Genomic DNA, 14,053 nt, shown 5'->3' with positions numbered 1-14,053 from the left:
TGTTAACCAACAGTATGGACCCAACAGAATAGGGACCAGAACCCAATGTTAACCAACACAGCATGGACCCAACAGAACAGGGACCAGAACCCAATGTTAACCAACAGTATGGACCCAACAGAACAGAGACCAGAACCCAATGTTAACCAACACAGTATGGACCCAACAGATCCCATCAGAACAGGGTTTCCTGACCCTCTGCCCAGGGACCAGCAGACATGTCACACATTTGTTGTTGCCCCACGGGCTTGATAAGTGGACCAATGGAATCATGTGTTCTGGTTCAGGGCAACAGCTACGTGAGACGTCTGGTGCCCCCCGAGCAGAGACATCTGGAGGCCCCCCGAGCAGAGAGGTCTGGAGGCCCCCCTCCCCCCGAGCAGAGATGTCTGGTGGTGTGTCCCCCAAGCAGAGACGGGGGACGGGAGGTGCTGTATCAGAGTGAACGCAGACGGCACACAGAGGACGGTTGTATTTCGGCCAACAGGCCCATTTATTTCACAACATAGTGTCAATGAGTCCTTTACAGTTGTGTGAGAGAGCAAGGTGGGAGCTTTAATGCAGCTGGACATCTGATGGGAGTCACCGCGCACACAGCAGCCTAACCGGCCATCCACGGTGGTGGGGGGGGCGGTCCTGACCGACGACCGTCCGTTTAGAACAGGGCCTGGCGTCTCCCCCCCCGGGAGGTCAGATGTGGGGGACGAAGAGAAGGTTGGGCCACCCCCCCCAAAAAATAAAAAACTTGGGATTAAAAGAAAGACAAGTCTGTTCCAGGTGTTGGGAGGGATACAGGCAGGGGGCAGTCTGTCCATGATCAGGGGCGGCGGTCGCTACGGTAACAAGCAGGCAGGGCAGGGGTCAGTCTGTCCATGATCAGGGGCGGTGGTAGCTATGGTAACAAGCAGACACGCTCCCTCCGGTCCAGGCACTTCTGTTAGACGTCCGGATGGTTTACTGCAGAGAGGAGACAGAGGAGACACTATTACCCACGTGGAGATGGACAGAGGAGAGACTATTACCCACGTGGAGACGGACAGAGGAGACACTATTACCCACGTGGAGATGGACAGAGGAGAGACTATTACCCACGTGGAGATGGACAGAGGAGACACTATTACCCACGTGGAGATGGACAGAGGAGACACTATTACCCACGTGGAGATGGACAGAGAGACACTATTACCCACGCGGAGACGGACAGAGGAGAGACTATTACCCACGCGGAGACGGACAGAGGAGAGACTATTACCCACGCGGAGACGGACAGAGGAGACACTATTACCCACGCGGAGACTGACAGAGGAGAGACTATTACCCACGCGGAGACTGACAGAGGAGAGACTATTACCCACGCGGAGATGGACAGAGGAGAGACACTATTACCCACGTGGAGATGGACAGAGGAGAGACTATTACCCACGTGGAGCTGGACAGAGGAGAGACTATTACCCACGTGGAGCTGGACAGAGGAGAGACTATTACCCACGCGGAGATGGACAGAGGAGAGACTATTCCCCACGTGGAGCTGGACAGAGGAGATTATTACCCACATGGAGATGGACAGACAGAGGAGATTATTACCCACGTGGAGATGGACAGACAGAGGAGATTATTACCCACGTGGAGCCGGACAGAGTTGAGACACTATTACCCACGTGGAGACGGACAGAGGAGAGACACTATTACCCACGCTGAGACAGAGAGAGGAGAGACACTATTACCCACGCGGAGACTGACAGAGGAGAGACACTATTACCCACGTGGAGACTGACAGAGGAGAGACACTATTACCCACGTGGAGCCGGACAGAGGAGAGACACTATTACCCACGTGGAGCCGGACAGAGGAGACACTATTACCCACGCTGAGACGGACAGAGGAGAGACACTATTACCCACGCTGAGACAGACCGAGGAGAGACACTATTACCCACGCTGAGACAGACCGAGGAGAGACACTATTACCCACGCGGAGACAGACCGAGGAGAGACACTATTGCCCACGCGGAGACTGACAGAGGAGAGACTATTACCCACGTGGAGACGGACAGAGGAGACACTATTACCCACGCGGAGACGGACAGAGGAGAGACACTATTACCCACGCGGAGACGGACAGAGGAGAGACACTATTACCCACGCGGAGACGGACAGAGGAGACACTATTACCCACGTGGAGACGGACAGAGGAGACACTATTACCCACGTGGAGATGGACAGAGGTATTAGGTGTGTCTGATTGATCACTAGTCAAAAGTAGTCAACTAGAAAGTGAATAGGGGTGCCATTGGGACAACCCCTAATCAACGGCTCCTCTGTCTGGGCAGTACCACCTCTGGTAAACACCATGTGATCCTCTCCTCTATCCATACAGCCACTCAGTGGTACCACCTCTGGTAAACACCATGTGTTCCTCTCCTCTATCCATACAGCCACTCAGTACCACCTCTGGTAAACACCATGTGATCCTCTCCTCTATCCATACAGCCACTCAGTACCACCTCTGGTAAACACCATGTGTTCCTCTCCTCTATCCATACAGCCACTCAGTGGTACCACCTCTGGTAAACACCATGTGTTCCTCTTCTCTATCCATACAGCCACTCAGTGGTACCACCTCTGGTAAACACCATGTGTTCCTCTCCTCTATCCATACAGCCACTCAGTGGTACCACCTCTGGTAAACACCATGTGTTCCTCTCCTCTATCCATACAGCCACTCAGTGGTACCACCTCTGGTAAACACCATGTGTTCCTCTCCTCTATCCATACAGCCACTCAGTGGTACCACCTCTGGTAAACACCATGTGTTCCTCTTCTCTATCCGTACAGCCACTCAGTACCACCTCTGGTAAACACCATGTGTTCCTCTCCTCTATCCATACAGCCACTCAGTACCACCTCTGGTAAACACCATGTGTTCCTCTCCTCTATCCATACAGCCACTCAGTGGTACCACCTCTGGTAAACACCATGTGTTCCTCTCCTCTATCCATACAGCCACTCAGTGGTACCACCTCTGGTAAACACCATGTGTTCCCCTCCTCTATCCATACAGCCACTCAGTACCACCTCTGGTAAACACCATGTGATCCTCTCCTCTATCCATACAGCCACTCAGTACCACCTCTGGTAAACACCATGTGTTCCTCTTCTCTATCCATACAGCCACTCAGTACCACCTCTGGTAAACACCATGTGTTCCCCTCCTCTATCCATACAGCCACTCAGTACCACCTCTGGTAAACACCATGTGATCCTCTCCTCTATCCATACAGCCACTCAGTACCACCTCTGGTAAACACCATGTGTTCCTCTTCTCTATCCGTACAGCCACTCAGTACCACCTCTGGTAAACACCATGTGTTCCTCTCCTCTATCCATACAGCCACTCAGTACCACCTCTGGTAAACACCATGTGTTCCTCTCCTCTATCCATACAGCCACTCAGTGGTACCACCTCTGGTAAACACCATGTGTTCCTCTCCTCTATCCATACAGCCACTCAGTGGTACCACCTCTGGTAAACACCATGTGTTCCTCTCCTCTATCCATACAGCCACTCAGTGGTACCACCTCTGGTAAACACCATGTGATCCTCTCCTCTATCCATACAGCCACTCAGTGGTACCACCTCTGGTAAACACCATGTGATCCTCTCCTCTATCCATACAGCCACTCAGTACCACCTCTGGTAAACACCATGTGTTCCTCTCCTCTATCCATACAGCCACTCAGTACCACCTCTGGTAAACACCATGTGTTCCTCTTCTCTATCCATACAGCCACTCAGTGGTACCACCTCTGGTAAACACCATGTGTTCCTCTCCTCTATCCATACAGCCACTCAGTGGTACCACCTCTGGTAAACACCATGTGTTCCTCTCCTCTATCCATACAGCCACTCAGTGGTACCACCTCTGGTAAACACCATGTGTTCCTCTCCTCTATCCATACAGCCACTCAGTGGTACCACCTCTGGTAAACACCATGTGTTCCTCTCCTCTATCCATACAGCCACTCAGTACCACCTCTGGTAAACACCATGTGTTCCTCTCCTCTATCCATACAGCCACTCAGTACCACCTCTGGTAAACACCATGTGTTCCTCTCCTCTATCCATACAGCCACTCAGTGGTACCACCTCTGGTAAACACCATGTGATCCTCTCCTCTATCCATACAGCCACTCAGTGGTACCACCTCTGGTAAACACCATGTGTTCCTCTCCTCTATCCATACAGCCACTCAGTACCACCTCTGGTAAACACCATGTGTTCCTCTCCTCTATCCATACAGCCACTCAGTGGTACCACCTCTGGTAAACACCATGTGATCCTCTTCTCTATCCATACAGCCACTCAGTGGTACCACCTCTGGTAAACACCATGTGTTCCTCTCCTCTATCCATACAGCCACTCAGTACCACCTCTGGTAAACACCATGTGTTCCTCTCCTCTATCCATACAGCCACTCAGTGGTACCACCTCTGGTAAACACCATGTGTTCCTCTCCTCTATCCATACAGCCACTCAGTACCACCTCTGGTAAACACCATGTGTTCCTCTCCTCTATCCATACAGCCACTCAGTACCACCTCTGGTAAACACCATGTGTTCCTCTCCTCTATCCATACAGCCACTCAGTACCACCTCTGGTAAACACCATGTGTTCCTCTCCTCTATCCATACAGCCACTCAGTGGTACCACCTCTGGTAAACACCATGTGTTCCTCTTCTCTATCCATACAGCCACTCAGTGGTACCACCTCTGGTAAACACCATGTGATCCCCTTCTCTATCCATACAGCCACTCAGTACCACCTCTGGTAAACACCATGTGTTCCTCTTCTCTATCCGTACAGCCACTCGGTCAGGCAGTCGGGGAAAGTCAAGGGAATATTTTCATGTAGCATCCAATTGCAAACCCAGAAGTCACGGTGAGGAACTTCAGGTCTATCAGATGAATGCATGGGCTTAGTATTCAGAGTGTGGTGTGCCTGGTATCTTAATAAGTAGCACCCTATGTATAGTACACTACTTTAGACCAGAACCCTATAGAGTACACTACTTTAGACCAGAACCCTATAGAGTACACTACTTTAGACCAGAACCCTATATAGTACACTACTTTAGACCAGAACCCTATATAGTACACTACTTTAGACCAGGGCCCTATAGAACCCTATTCCCTATATATAGTACACTACTTTAGACCAGGACCCTACAGAACCCTATATAGTACACTACTTTAGACCAGAACCCTATATAGTACACTACATTAGACCCGAACCCTGTATAGTACACTACTTTAGACCAGAACCCTATGTAGTACACTACTTTAGACCAGAACCCTATGTAGTACACTACTTTAGACCAGGGCCCTATAGAACCCTATTCCCTATATAGTACACTACTTTAGACCAGGGCCCTATAGAACCCTATTCCCTATGTAGTACACTACTTTAGACCAAGACCCTATAGAACCCTATTCCCTATATAGTACACTACTTTAGACCAGAGCCCTATAGAACCCTATTCCCTATATAGTGCACTACTTTAGACCAGGGCCCTATAGAACCCTATTCCCTATATAGTGCACTACTTTAGACCAGAGCCCTATAGAACCCTATTCCCTATATAGTACACGACTTTAGATCAGGGCCCTATAGAACCCTATTCCCTATATAGTGCACTACTTTAGACCAGGGCCCTATAGAACCCTATTCCCTATATATAGTGCACTACTTTAGACCAGAGCCCTATAGAACCCTATTCCCTATATAGTGCACTACTTTAGACCAGAGCCCTATAGAACCCTATTCCCTATATAGTACACTACTTTAGACCAGGGCCCTATAGAACCCTATTCCCTATATAGTGCACTACTTTAGACCAGGGCCCTATAGAACCCTATTCCCTATATATAGTGCACTACTACTTTAGACCAGGGCCGGCTGGGCCATATAGAGCCGCTGTGTCTGGCTGCCAGTGTGGCCCCGTCCCGACCATATAGAGCCGCTGTGTCTGGTTGCCAGTGTGGCCCCGTCCCGACTCGGCCATATAGAGCCGCTGTGGCTGGTTGCCAGTGTGGCCCCGTCCCGACTCGGCCATATAGAGCCGCTGTGGCTGCCAGTGTGGCCCCGTCCCGACCATATAGAGCCGCTGTGTCTGGCTGCCAGTGTGGCCCCGTCCCGACCACATAGAGCCGCTGTGGCTGGCTGCCAGTGTGGCCCCGTCCCGACCACATAGAGCCGCTGTGTCTGGCTGCCAGTGTGGCCCCGTCCCGACCATATAGAGCCGCTGTGTCTGGCTGCCAGTGTGGCCCCGTCCCGACCATATAGAGCCGCTGTGTCTGGCTGCCAGTGTGGCCCCGTCCCGACTCGGCCATATAGAGCCGCTGTGTCTGGCTGCCAGTGTGGCCCCGTCCCGACCATATAGAGCCGCTGTGGCTGGCTGCCACAGACTAATCCCAGGGTTCTACACGCCAGACTAATCCCAGGGTTCTACGCGCCAGACTAATCCCAGGGTTCTACGCGCCAGACTAATCCCAGGGTTCTACGCGCCAGACTAATCCCAGGGTTCTACGCGCCAGACTAATCCCAGGGTTCTACGCGCCAGACTAATCCCAGGGTTCTACGCGCCAGACTAATCCCAGGGTTCTACGCGCCAGACTAATCCCTGGGTTCTACGCGCCAGACTAATCCCCGGGTTCCCACAGAAACAGCCACGTCAGTCAGAGGGGATGGTAAACTTACGTATTTCTCGATCTCGATGCCGTCTTTGAAGAAAACGAAGAAGGGCGTGACCCCGTCCTCGCGGTAGTCTAGCAGGCCGATGGCGCCGTCACAGTTCATGGACTCACCGGTGAAGAACTGAAGAAGAGGAGCAGGTCACGTGATCAACAGGACGTACAAGGAGACACTGTTCAGTCATCGATTCATACAACGAGGAAGAGATGCCTTCTTTTGGAACAAACCACACACACGCCAAAGTGTAAGCAAGCGACTTGACAACGTACTCCAGTAAAATACAGATGTTAGTGTCATAGGTCACAGCCTCTAAAGGTGTCCTGAGATCGTCACTGTTTCATTGGTCACAGCCTCTAAAGGTGTCCTGAGATCGTCACTGTTTCATTGGTCACAGCCTCTAAAGGTGTCCTGAGATCGTCACTGTTTCATTGGTCACAGCCTCTAAAGGTGTCCTGAGATCGTCACTGTTTCATTGGTCACAGCCTCTAAAGGGGTCCTGAGATCATCACTGTTTCATTGGTCACAGCCTCTAAAGGGGTCCTGAGATCGTCACTGTTTCATTGGTCACAGCCTCTAAAGGTGTCCTGAGATCGTCACTGTTTCATTGGTCACAGCCTCTAAAGGTGTCCTGAGATCATCACTGTTTCATTGGTCACAGCCTCTAAAGGTGTCCTGAGATCGTCACTGTTTCATTGGTCACAGCCTCTAAAGGTGTCCTGAGATCGTCACTGTTTCATTGGTCACAGCCTCTAAAGGTGTCCTGAGATCGTCACTGTTTCATTGGTCACAGCCTCTAAAGGTGTCCTGAGATCGTCACTGTTTCATTGGTCACAGCCTCTAAAGGTGTCCTGAGATCGTCACTGTTTCATTGGTCACAGCCTCTAAAGGTGTCCTGAGATCATCACTGTACGTTCCAGTGGCTATTTTAACCAGACCTCATCCATCCAATATAAAACAGTGTCCATTTCCACACAGCATCAGCCGTTGGGCACATCCCAAATGTCTCCCCATTTTCCCTATATAGTGCACTGTATATGGACATTGGAAAGGGGGGGGCATTTGGGACCCGGACATGTGGTAGGGGGGGGGGTGGATTCTCTCACCTGGTATTTATCGAGGTTCCCCAGGATCATCTTAACAGCTGCTGGAGCGCCTGCCATGAAGGCCTGTACCCTCTTAGAACCCTGCTCCTCCAGCTTGGCCTTGACCCTGGTGGGGGGGACGGACGGACAACTGTGTTACATTCACAACATTCCCCATCAGGCTGCCTGATACTCCCAGAAAACAGAACCCTGCTTGTGCAGGTCAACTGGGTAAGTTGACCGAAAACATTTTCTCATTGACAGCAACGACCCGGGGAACGTTCACAGGGGAGATTGGAAATGGACTGAACCATGTCGACTCCGTGGGTCAACAGGTATTTACACCCCTTTAGACTGGACTGAACCATGTCGACTCCCCGTGGTCTAACAGGTATTTAGACCCCTTTAGACTGGACTGAACCATGTCGACTCCCCGTGGTCTAACAGGTATTTACACCCATTTGAGACCCATAATGGAACGATCCGATGAGTCATAGCAGGCCTTGCAGAAAGTCCAGGGACATGTGATGTCATTTTTGTGTATCAGTTACCAAAACCCTGGGTGTCACCGGAGAGAAGTTGCCCAGGCTTGTCAACATGCATTTTTAAAATCGACAGTTGAGTTTGATTTGCCGTTTAAATTTCACTCTCCTCCTGTTACTGGCGTTGGGCCAGTAAGTGAAAGGATCGAATCCCAGAGTTGACAAGGTAAAAAAATAAGAGTTTTAAAATGTCATTCTGCCCCTGAACAAGGCAGTTAAACCCACAGTTCCCAGATCGGCCGTAGGTGTAAATAAGACATTTTAAATAAAAATAAAAACATGTTAGATGAGATGCCAGAGACACTTACGCCTTCATATAGCCCTTGATGTAGCTCTGGTAGGCCTTCTTGTTGTAGGCCGAGGTCTCCTGCAGTTTGCTGTTGAGCACAATGTCGACTCCACTGACTGTGGACGCTTCGCTACCCTCATCGCCGCCCTCTGCAGAGGCGTTGGCACCGATTAACGCACCGTCGACGTCCTCCGATCTGGAAGTGAGCTGGAAACGGGAGATCCTGGTTTTAGGCGAGCAGGCTAAACGGTACACCGGTATCAACACGTCACCGTAGTCAACTAGCCCAAAGCCGAAATGTACGTTAACATAACCCTCCTGTATTTTGAAGTGAGTGAAATAAATGGAATAGCTTGACAAGTATGCTAACAGCTAAGGAAGATTACCGTTTTTTTTCTTCGAATACAGTTAAGTAACTTAATAATGGACGGGATTATTAACGTACCTTTCCCTGGACCTCGTACAGCATCCCGTCGCAGACCTCCGTGATTTTGTAGACCTCGGTGAACAGCTCATCTCCTGAAATACATCATTATTAAACCAACGCATACCCAAAACGTGGGAGTTGAAACGGTAGATAACTAAAAATTACGGTAGAAAAAAACAGGACATTTAGTACAACTTGTTACCTAGTAACGCCGGTAGGCCTCGCTAACTAACTAGCAGGGAAATGCTAACTCTCCGGTAAAGCTTAAACACAGTCTATCGGTTTACTCCGTTATACAGTACAGAGAAAAGTACAAATTGGATCTATAACGGTACAGAATACCATGGAGGAATTACGACGAAGTTTGTTATTTTTATAAAGTAATTTCCACATCGTTGGCACAAAGGGCGGTAGAGACTTCCGGTAGGCCCCAAAAACAAAAAAAACACAAATTCAGACCAACACAACATATATATTTATAAAAGAAATAATAACAGAATATTGATAATATAAACGTTAAATTACCGGTGATGATATCCTTGTAGATGATCATTTTTGTTGGGTTGTGAAAAGCGCCGTGACACGGGAAGATGTTTTTGGATCCCTTACCCGTCTCAGGACTCGTTAGGAGGGAAAAAGGACAGAAAACAGCCGTTCTTCAACTTAGATAGCGGCGGGCGCTGGTGACGTCACATCCGGTCCCCGGCGCCCCCTCGAGGACACGTTGCAGGGTGCCGCTTCTCCCCGGGTGCCTTCTCCAGCCTGCACTTTTTATTTAGTTCGTTTTATTATATATATATATATTTGTTTAAAATATTTATTATTATCTTTATTATTTTGTTTTTTTTAAAACGTTTGTTTATTTATTTATATATTTATTATTTTTTTCCCTTTATTCTTAAATTATTTTTGTATCTTTGTTTTTTTTTGTCTCAGGTTTTAAGCAGCGTGGAGTTGGCGGGTTTACGTTGTGTTGGCCACCCCTTTTTATGTATTTATTTATTTTTATTTCACCTTTATTTAACCAGGTAGGCCAGTTGAGAACAAACGTTCTCATTTACAACTGCGACCTGGCCAAGATAAAGCAAAAGCAGTGTGACAAAAACAACAACACAGAGTTACACACAAACAAACATACAGTCAGTAACACCATAGAAAAATCTACCGTGCAGTACTCTCCCAGTCAGGTTTGTGGTTCTGCCGGGGAGCGTCAACACACCATTCCCCCCCCCCCTCCAATATGAGAATACACGGAGATGGTAAAACAATGTCTGAAAAATGTATTCGGATACATTTTAAATGAATTATACTTAAGGCCAGGTACCACAGGATAATAGTTTTTTTCTTTACTCTCATCAGATTGAAACTTTACAGTTAAATACTCTACTAACAAAAAAGCTGTTAGAATTATAAGTGTATGTCCCTTAATTAATGTCCTTGTGTAATTGTAATGTGATATTCTTTCATTCGATTTCAGTAATATGTTTGTTCCAGAAGAAAGACCCGATTCCCTGATCTCCCAGAGAGATCATGCTGATTCCCTGATCTCCCTGAGAGATCATGCCGATTCCCTGATCTCCCTGAGAGATCATGCCGATTCCCTGATCTCCCGGAGAGATCATGCCGATTCCCTGATGTCCCGGAGAGATCATGCCGATTCCCTGATGTCCCGGAGAGATCATGCCGATTCCCTGATCTCCCTGAGAGATCATGCCGATTCCCTGATGTCCCGGAGAGATCATGCCGATTCCCTGATCTCCCGGAGAGATCATGCCGATTCCCTGATCTCCCGGAGAGATCATGCCGATTCCTGATCTCCCTGAGAGATCATGCCGATTCCCTGATCTCCCTGAGAGATCATGCTGATTCCCTGATCTCCCTGAGAGATCTTGCTGTTCGAAATGCTGTTCACATTTATTCACGTTAATTATTATAAACCAGGCATTTTTATTCTTGTTTTGCAGCTCAGTAAGTTTATCAGCAAAATAAAAACACACAAAAATCTCTTATTTTATACACATTGAATATAATAAAACATGATGTAGTTTGGAGATCAATATAACTAATCTCCCATCGTTGGACGCAGAACACGCAGACATATCATAATACCAGCTGAGTGGTTAAACCCGTATCATATCATATCATATCATAATACCAACTGAGTGGTTAAACCCGTATCATATCATATCATATCATAAGACCAGCTGAGTGGTTAAACCCGTATCATATCATATCATAAGACCAGCTGAGTGGTTAAACCCGTATCATATCATATCATAAGACCAGCTGAGTGGTTAAACCCGTATCATATCATATCATATCATAAGACCAGCTGAGTGGTTAAACCCGTATCATATCATAAGACCAGCTGAGTGGTTAAACCCGTATCATATCATATCATAAGACCAGCTGAGTGGTTAAACCCGTATCATATCATAATACCAGCTGAGTGGTTAAACCCGTATCATATCATATCATATCATAAGACCAGCTGAGTGGTTAAACCCGTATCATATCATATCATAAGACCAGCTGAGTGGTTAAACCCGTATCATATCATATCATATCATAAGACCAGCTGAGTGGTTAAACCCGTATCATATCATATCATATCATAATACCAGCTGAGTGGTTAAACCCGTATCATATCATATCATAAGACCAGCTGAGTGGTTAAACCCGTATCATATCATATCATAATACCAGCTGAGTGGTTAAACCCGTATCATATCATATCATATCATAAGACCAGCTGAGTGGTTAAACCCGTATCGTATCATATCATAAGACCAGCTGAGTGGTTAAACCCGTATCATATCATATCATATCATAAGACCAGCTGAGTGGTTAAACCCGTATCATATCATATCATATCATAAGACCAGCTGAGTGGTTAAACCCGTATCGTATCATATCATAAGACCAGCTGAGTGGTTAAACCCGTATCATATCATATCATATCATAAGACCAGCTGAGTGGTTAAACCCGTATCGTATCATATCATAATACCAGCTGAGTGGTTAAACCCGTATCATATCATATCATATCATAAGACCAGCTGAGTGGTTAAACCCGTATCATATCATATCATAAGACCAGCTGAGTGGTTAAACCCGTATCATATCATATCATATCATAAGACCAGCTGAGTGGTTAAACCCGTATCATATCATATCATAATACCAGCTGAGTGGTTAAACCCGTATCATATCATATCATAATACCAGCTGAGTGGTTAAACCCGTATCATATCATATCATATCATAAGACCAGCTGAGTGGTTAAACCCGTATCGTATCATATCATAAGACCAGCTGAGTGGTTAAACCCGTATCGTATCATATCATATCATATCATATCATATCATAAGACCAGCTGAGTGGTTAAACCCGTATCATATCATATCATATCATATCATAGCTGAGTGGTTAAACCCGTGACCATAATAAACTGTATTTCCCCATTGTGATTTCCCAAAACTAGAATCTGAATCGCGAGTCTCCCGGAGTGGAAAGAATTCTGCATTAGTGTGTTAACAGATGTTGCTTTTAAAGATACAACATTTAGTGTATTGAATTAAGACATTTGGATTATAAACAATAAGAAAACAATTACAGCTAGTGAATAACTGGTTAACTAGTTGAACTAGTAGGATAGGTAGTGAATAACTGGTTAACTAGTTCAACTAGTAAGCTAGGTAGTGAATAACTGGTTAACTAGTAAGATAGGTAGTGAATAACTGGTTAACTAGTTGAACTAGTAAGATAGGTAGTGAATAACTGGTTAACTAGTAAGATAGGTAGTGAATAACTGGTTAACTAGTTGAACTAGTAAGATAGGTAGTGAATAACTGGTTAACTAGTTGAACTAGTAAGATAGGTAGTGAATAACTGGTTAACTAGTTGAACTAGTAAGATAGGTAGTGAATAACTGGTTAACTAGTTGAACTAGTAAGATAGGTAGTGAATAACTGGTTAACTCGTTGAACTAGTAAGATAGGTAGTGAATAGCTGGTTAACTCGTTGAACTAGTAACATAGGTAGTGAATAACTGGTTAACTAGTTGAACTAGTAAACTAGGTAGTGAATAAGTGGTTAACTAGTTGAACTAGTAAACTAGGTAGTGAATAACTGGTTAACTAGTTGAACTAGTAAGATGGGTAGTGAATAACTGGTTAACTAGTTGAACTAGTAAGATAGGTAGTGAATAACTGGTTAACTCGTTGAACTAGTAACATAGGTAGTGAATAACTGGTTAACTAGTTGAACTAGTAAACTAGGTAGTGAATAACTGGTTAACTAGTTGAACTAGTAAGATAGGTAGTGAATAACTGGTTAACTAGTTGAACTAGTAAGATATGTAGTGAATAACTGGTTAACTAGTTGAACTAGTAAGATAGGTGGTGAATAACTGGTTAACTAGTTGAACTAGTAAGATAGGTAGTGAATAACTGGTTAACTCGTTGAACTAGTAAGATAGCTAGTGAATAACTGGTTAACTAGTTGAACTAATAAGCTAGGTAGTGAATAACTGGTTAACTAGTTGAACTAGTAAGCTAGGTAGCTGGTAAGAAAACCCTGAGCCAAGAGAAACACCTGGACAACCTGAAATAGAGGAAGTTGTGATCGATATGATAAACCAGTTTTCACATTTCACAAACCTGGTCAATATATAAACGGGGGTAAATGTAAATTAATTAATTCATCTAACTGTTTTCTGTCCCGCCCTGATCTGTTGCACCTGTCCTTGTGATTGTCTCCACCCCCTCCAGGTGTCGCTTATTTTCCCCAGTGTATTTATCTCTGTGTTTCCTGTGGAACAAATCCCTCGCTCAACATTAAACCTCATTTAGATCTATTATTGAATAATGTGGCTATTGAGCAAGTTGAGGTGACGAAACTGCTGGGTGTTACCGTAGATACCAAGCTGTCATGGCCAAAACACATAGATTCAATGGTTG

At 46.2% G+C, this 14,053-nt stretch overlaps 1 protein-coding gene, 1 long non-coding RNA gene and 1 other non-coding gene across 24 annotated transcripts; 1 reads left to right on the top strand and 2 right to left on the bottom strand.

Moving 5' to 3' along the window:
- Nucleotides 1-469: 469 nt before the first annotated feature.
- LOC127918974 (translationally-controlled tumor protein homolog) lies at nucleotides 470-9,786 on the bottom strand. 22 transcript variants are annotated; one of them, XM_052502282.1, is made up of 12 exons: nucleotides 9,618-9,786; nucleotides 9,111-9,184; nucleotides 8,685-8,872; nucleotides 7,856-7,961; nucleotides 4,825-6,875; nucleotides 4,205-4,653; nucleotides 3,637-4,146; nucleotides 3,350-3,578; nucleotides 2,904-3,074; nucleotides 2,620-2,793; nucleotides 2,449-2,561; nucleotides 470-2,335 (listed from the first exon to the last, which is right to left on the bottom strand). In XM_052502282.1, exons 1-5 carry the CDS (start codon nucleotides 9,643-9,645, stop codon nucleotides 6,675-6,677), a joined length of 597 nt encoding a protein of 198 aa, XP_052358242.1. In that variant the 5' UTR covers nucleotides 9,646-9,786; the 3' UTR covers nucleotides 470-2,335; nucleotides 2,449-2,561; nucleotides 2,620-2,793; nucleotides 2,904-3,074; nucleotides 3,350-3,578; nucleotides 3,637-4,146; nucleotides 4,205-4,653; nucleotides 4,825-6,674. The 22 variants fall into 22 exon arrangements, with proteins under 22 accessions (XP_052358242.1, XP_052358243.1, XP_052358244.1 ...); XM_052502283.1 differs by having other exon boundaries at nucleotides 2,504-2,561; XM_052502284.1 differs by lacking the exon at nucleotides 2,449-2,561.
- Nucleotides 4,837-4,973, bottom strand: LOC127918979 (small nucleolar RNA SNORA31). The gene has a single exon (XR_008101617.1). It is a non-coding gene; the product is annotated as a small nucleolar RNA SNORA31 (small nucleolar RNA).
- Nucleotides 6,882-7,829, top strand: LOC127918975 (uncharacterized). Its single transcript, XR_008101602.1, has 3 exons — nucleotides 6,882-7,199; nucleotides 7,288-7,375; nucleotides 7,420-7,829. It is a non-coding gene; the product is annotated as an uncharacterized LOC127918975 (long non-coding RNA).
- Nucleotides 9,787-14,053: the final 4,267 nt, after the last annotated feature.

This window comes from Oncorhynchus keta, unplaced genomic scaffold (genome assembly GCF_023373465.1).
Source record: "Oncorhynchus keta strain PuntledgeMale-10-30-2019 unplaced genomic scaffold, Oket_V2 Un_contig_15428_pilon_pilon, whole genome shotgun sequence".
Lineage (NCBI taxonomy): Eukaryota > Metazoa > Chordata > Actinopteri > Salmoniformes > Salmonidae > Oncorhynchus > Oncorhynchus keta.
The sequence above is the reverse complement of the archived record's forward strand: the minus strand, read 5'-3'. Positions and strand labels throughout refer to the sequence as shown.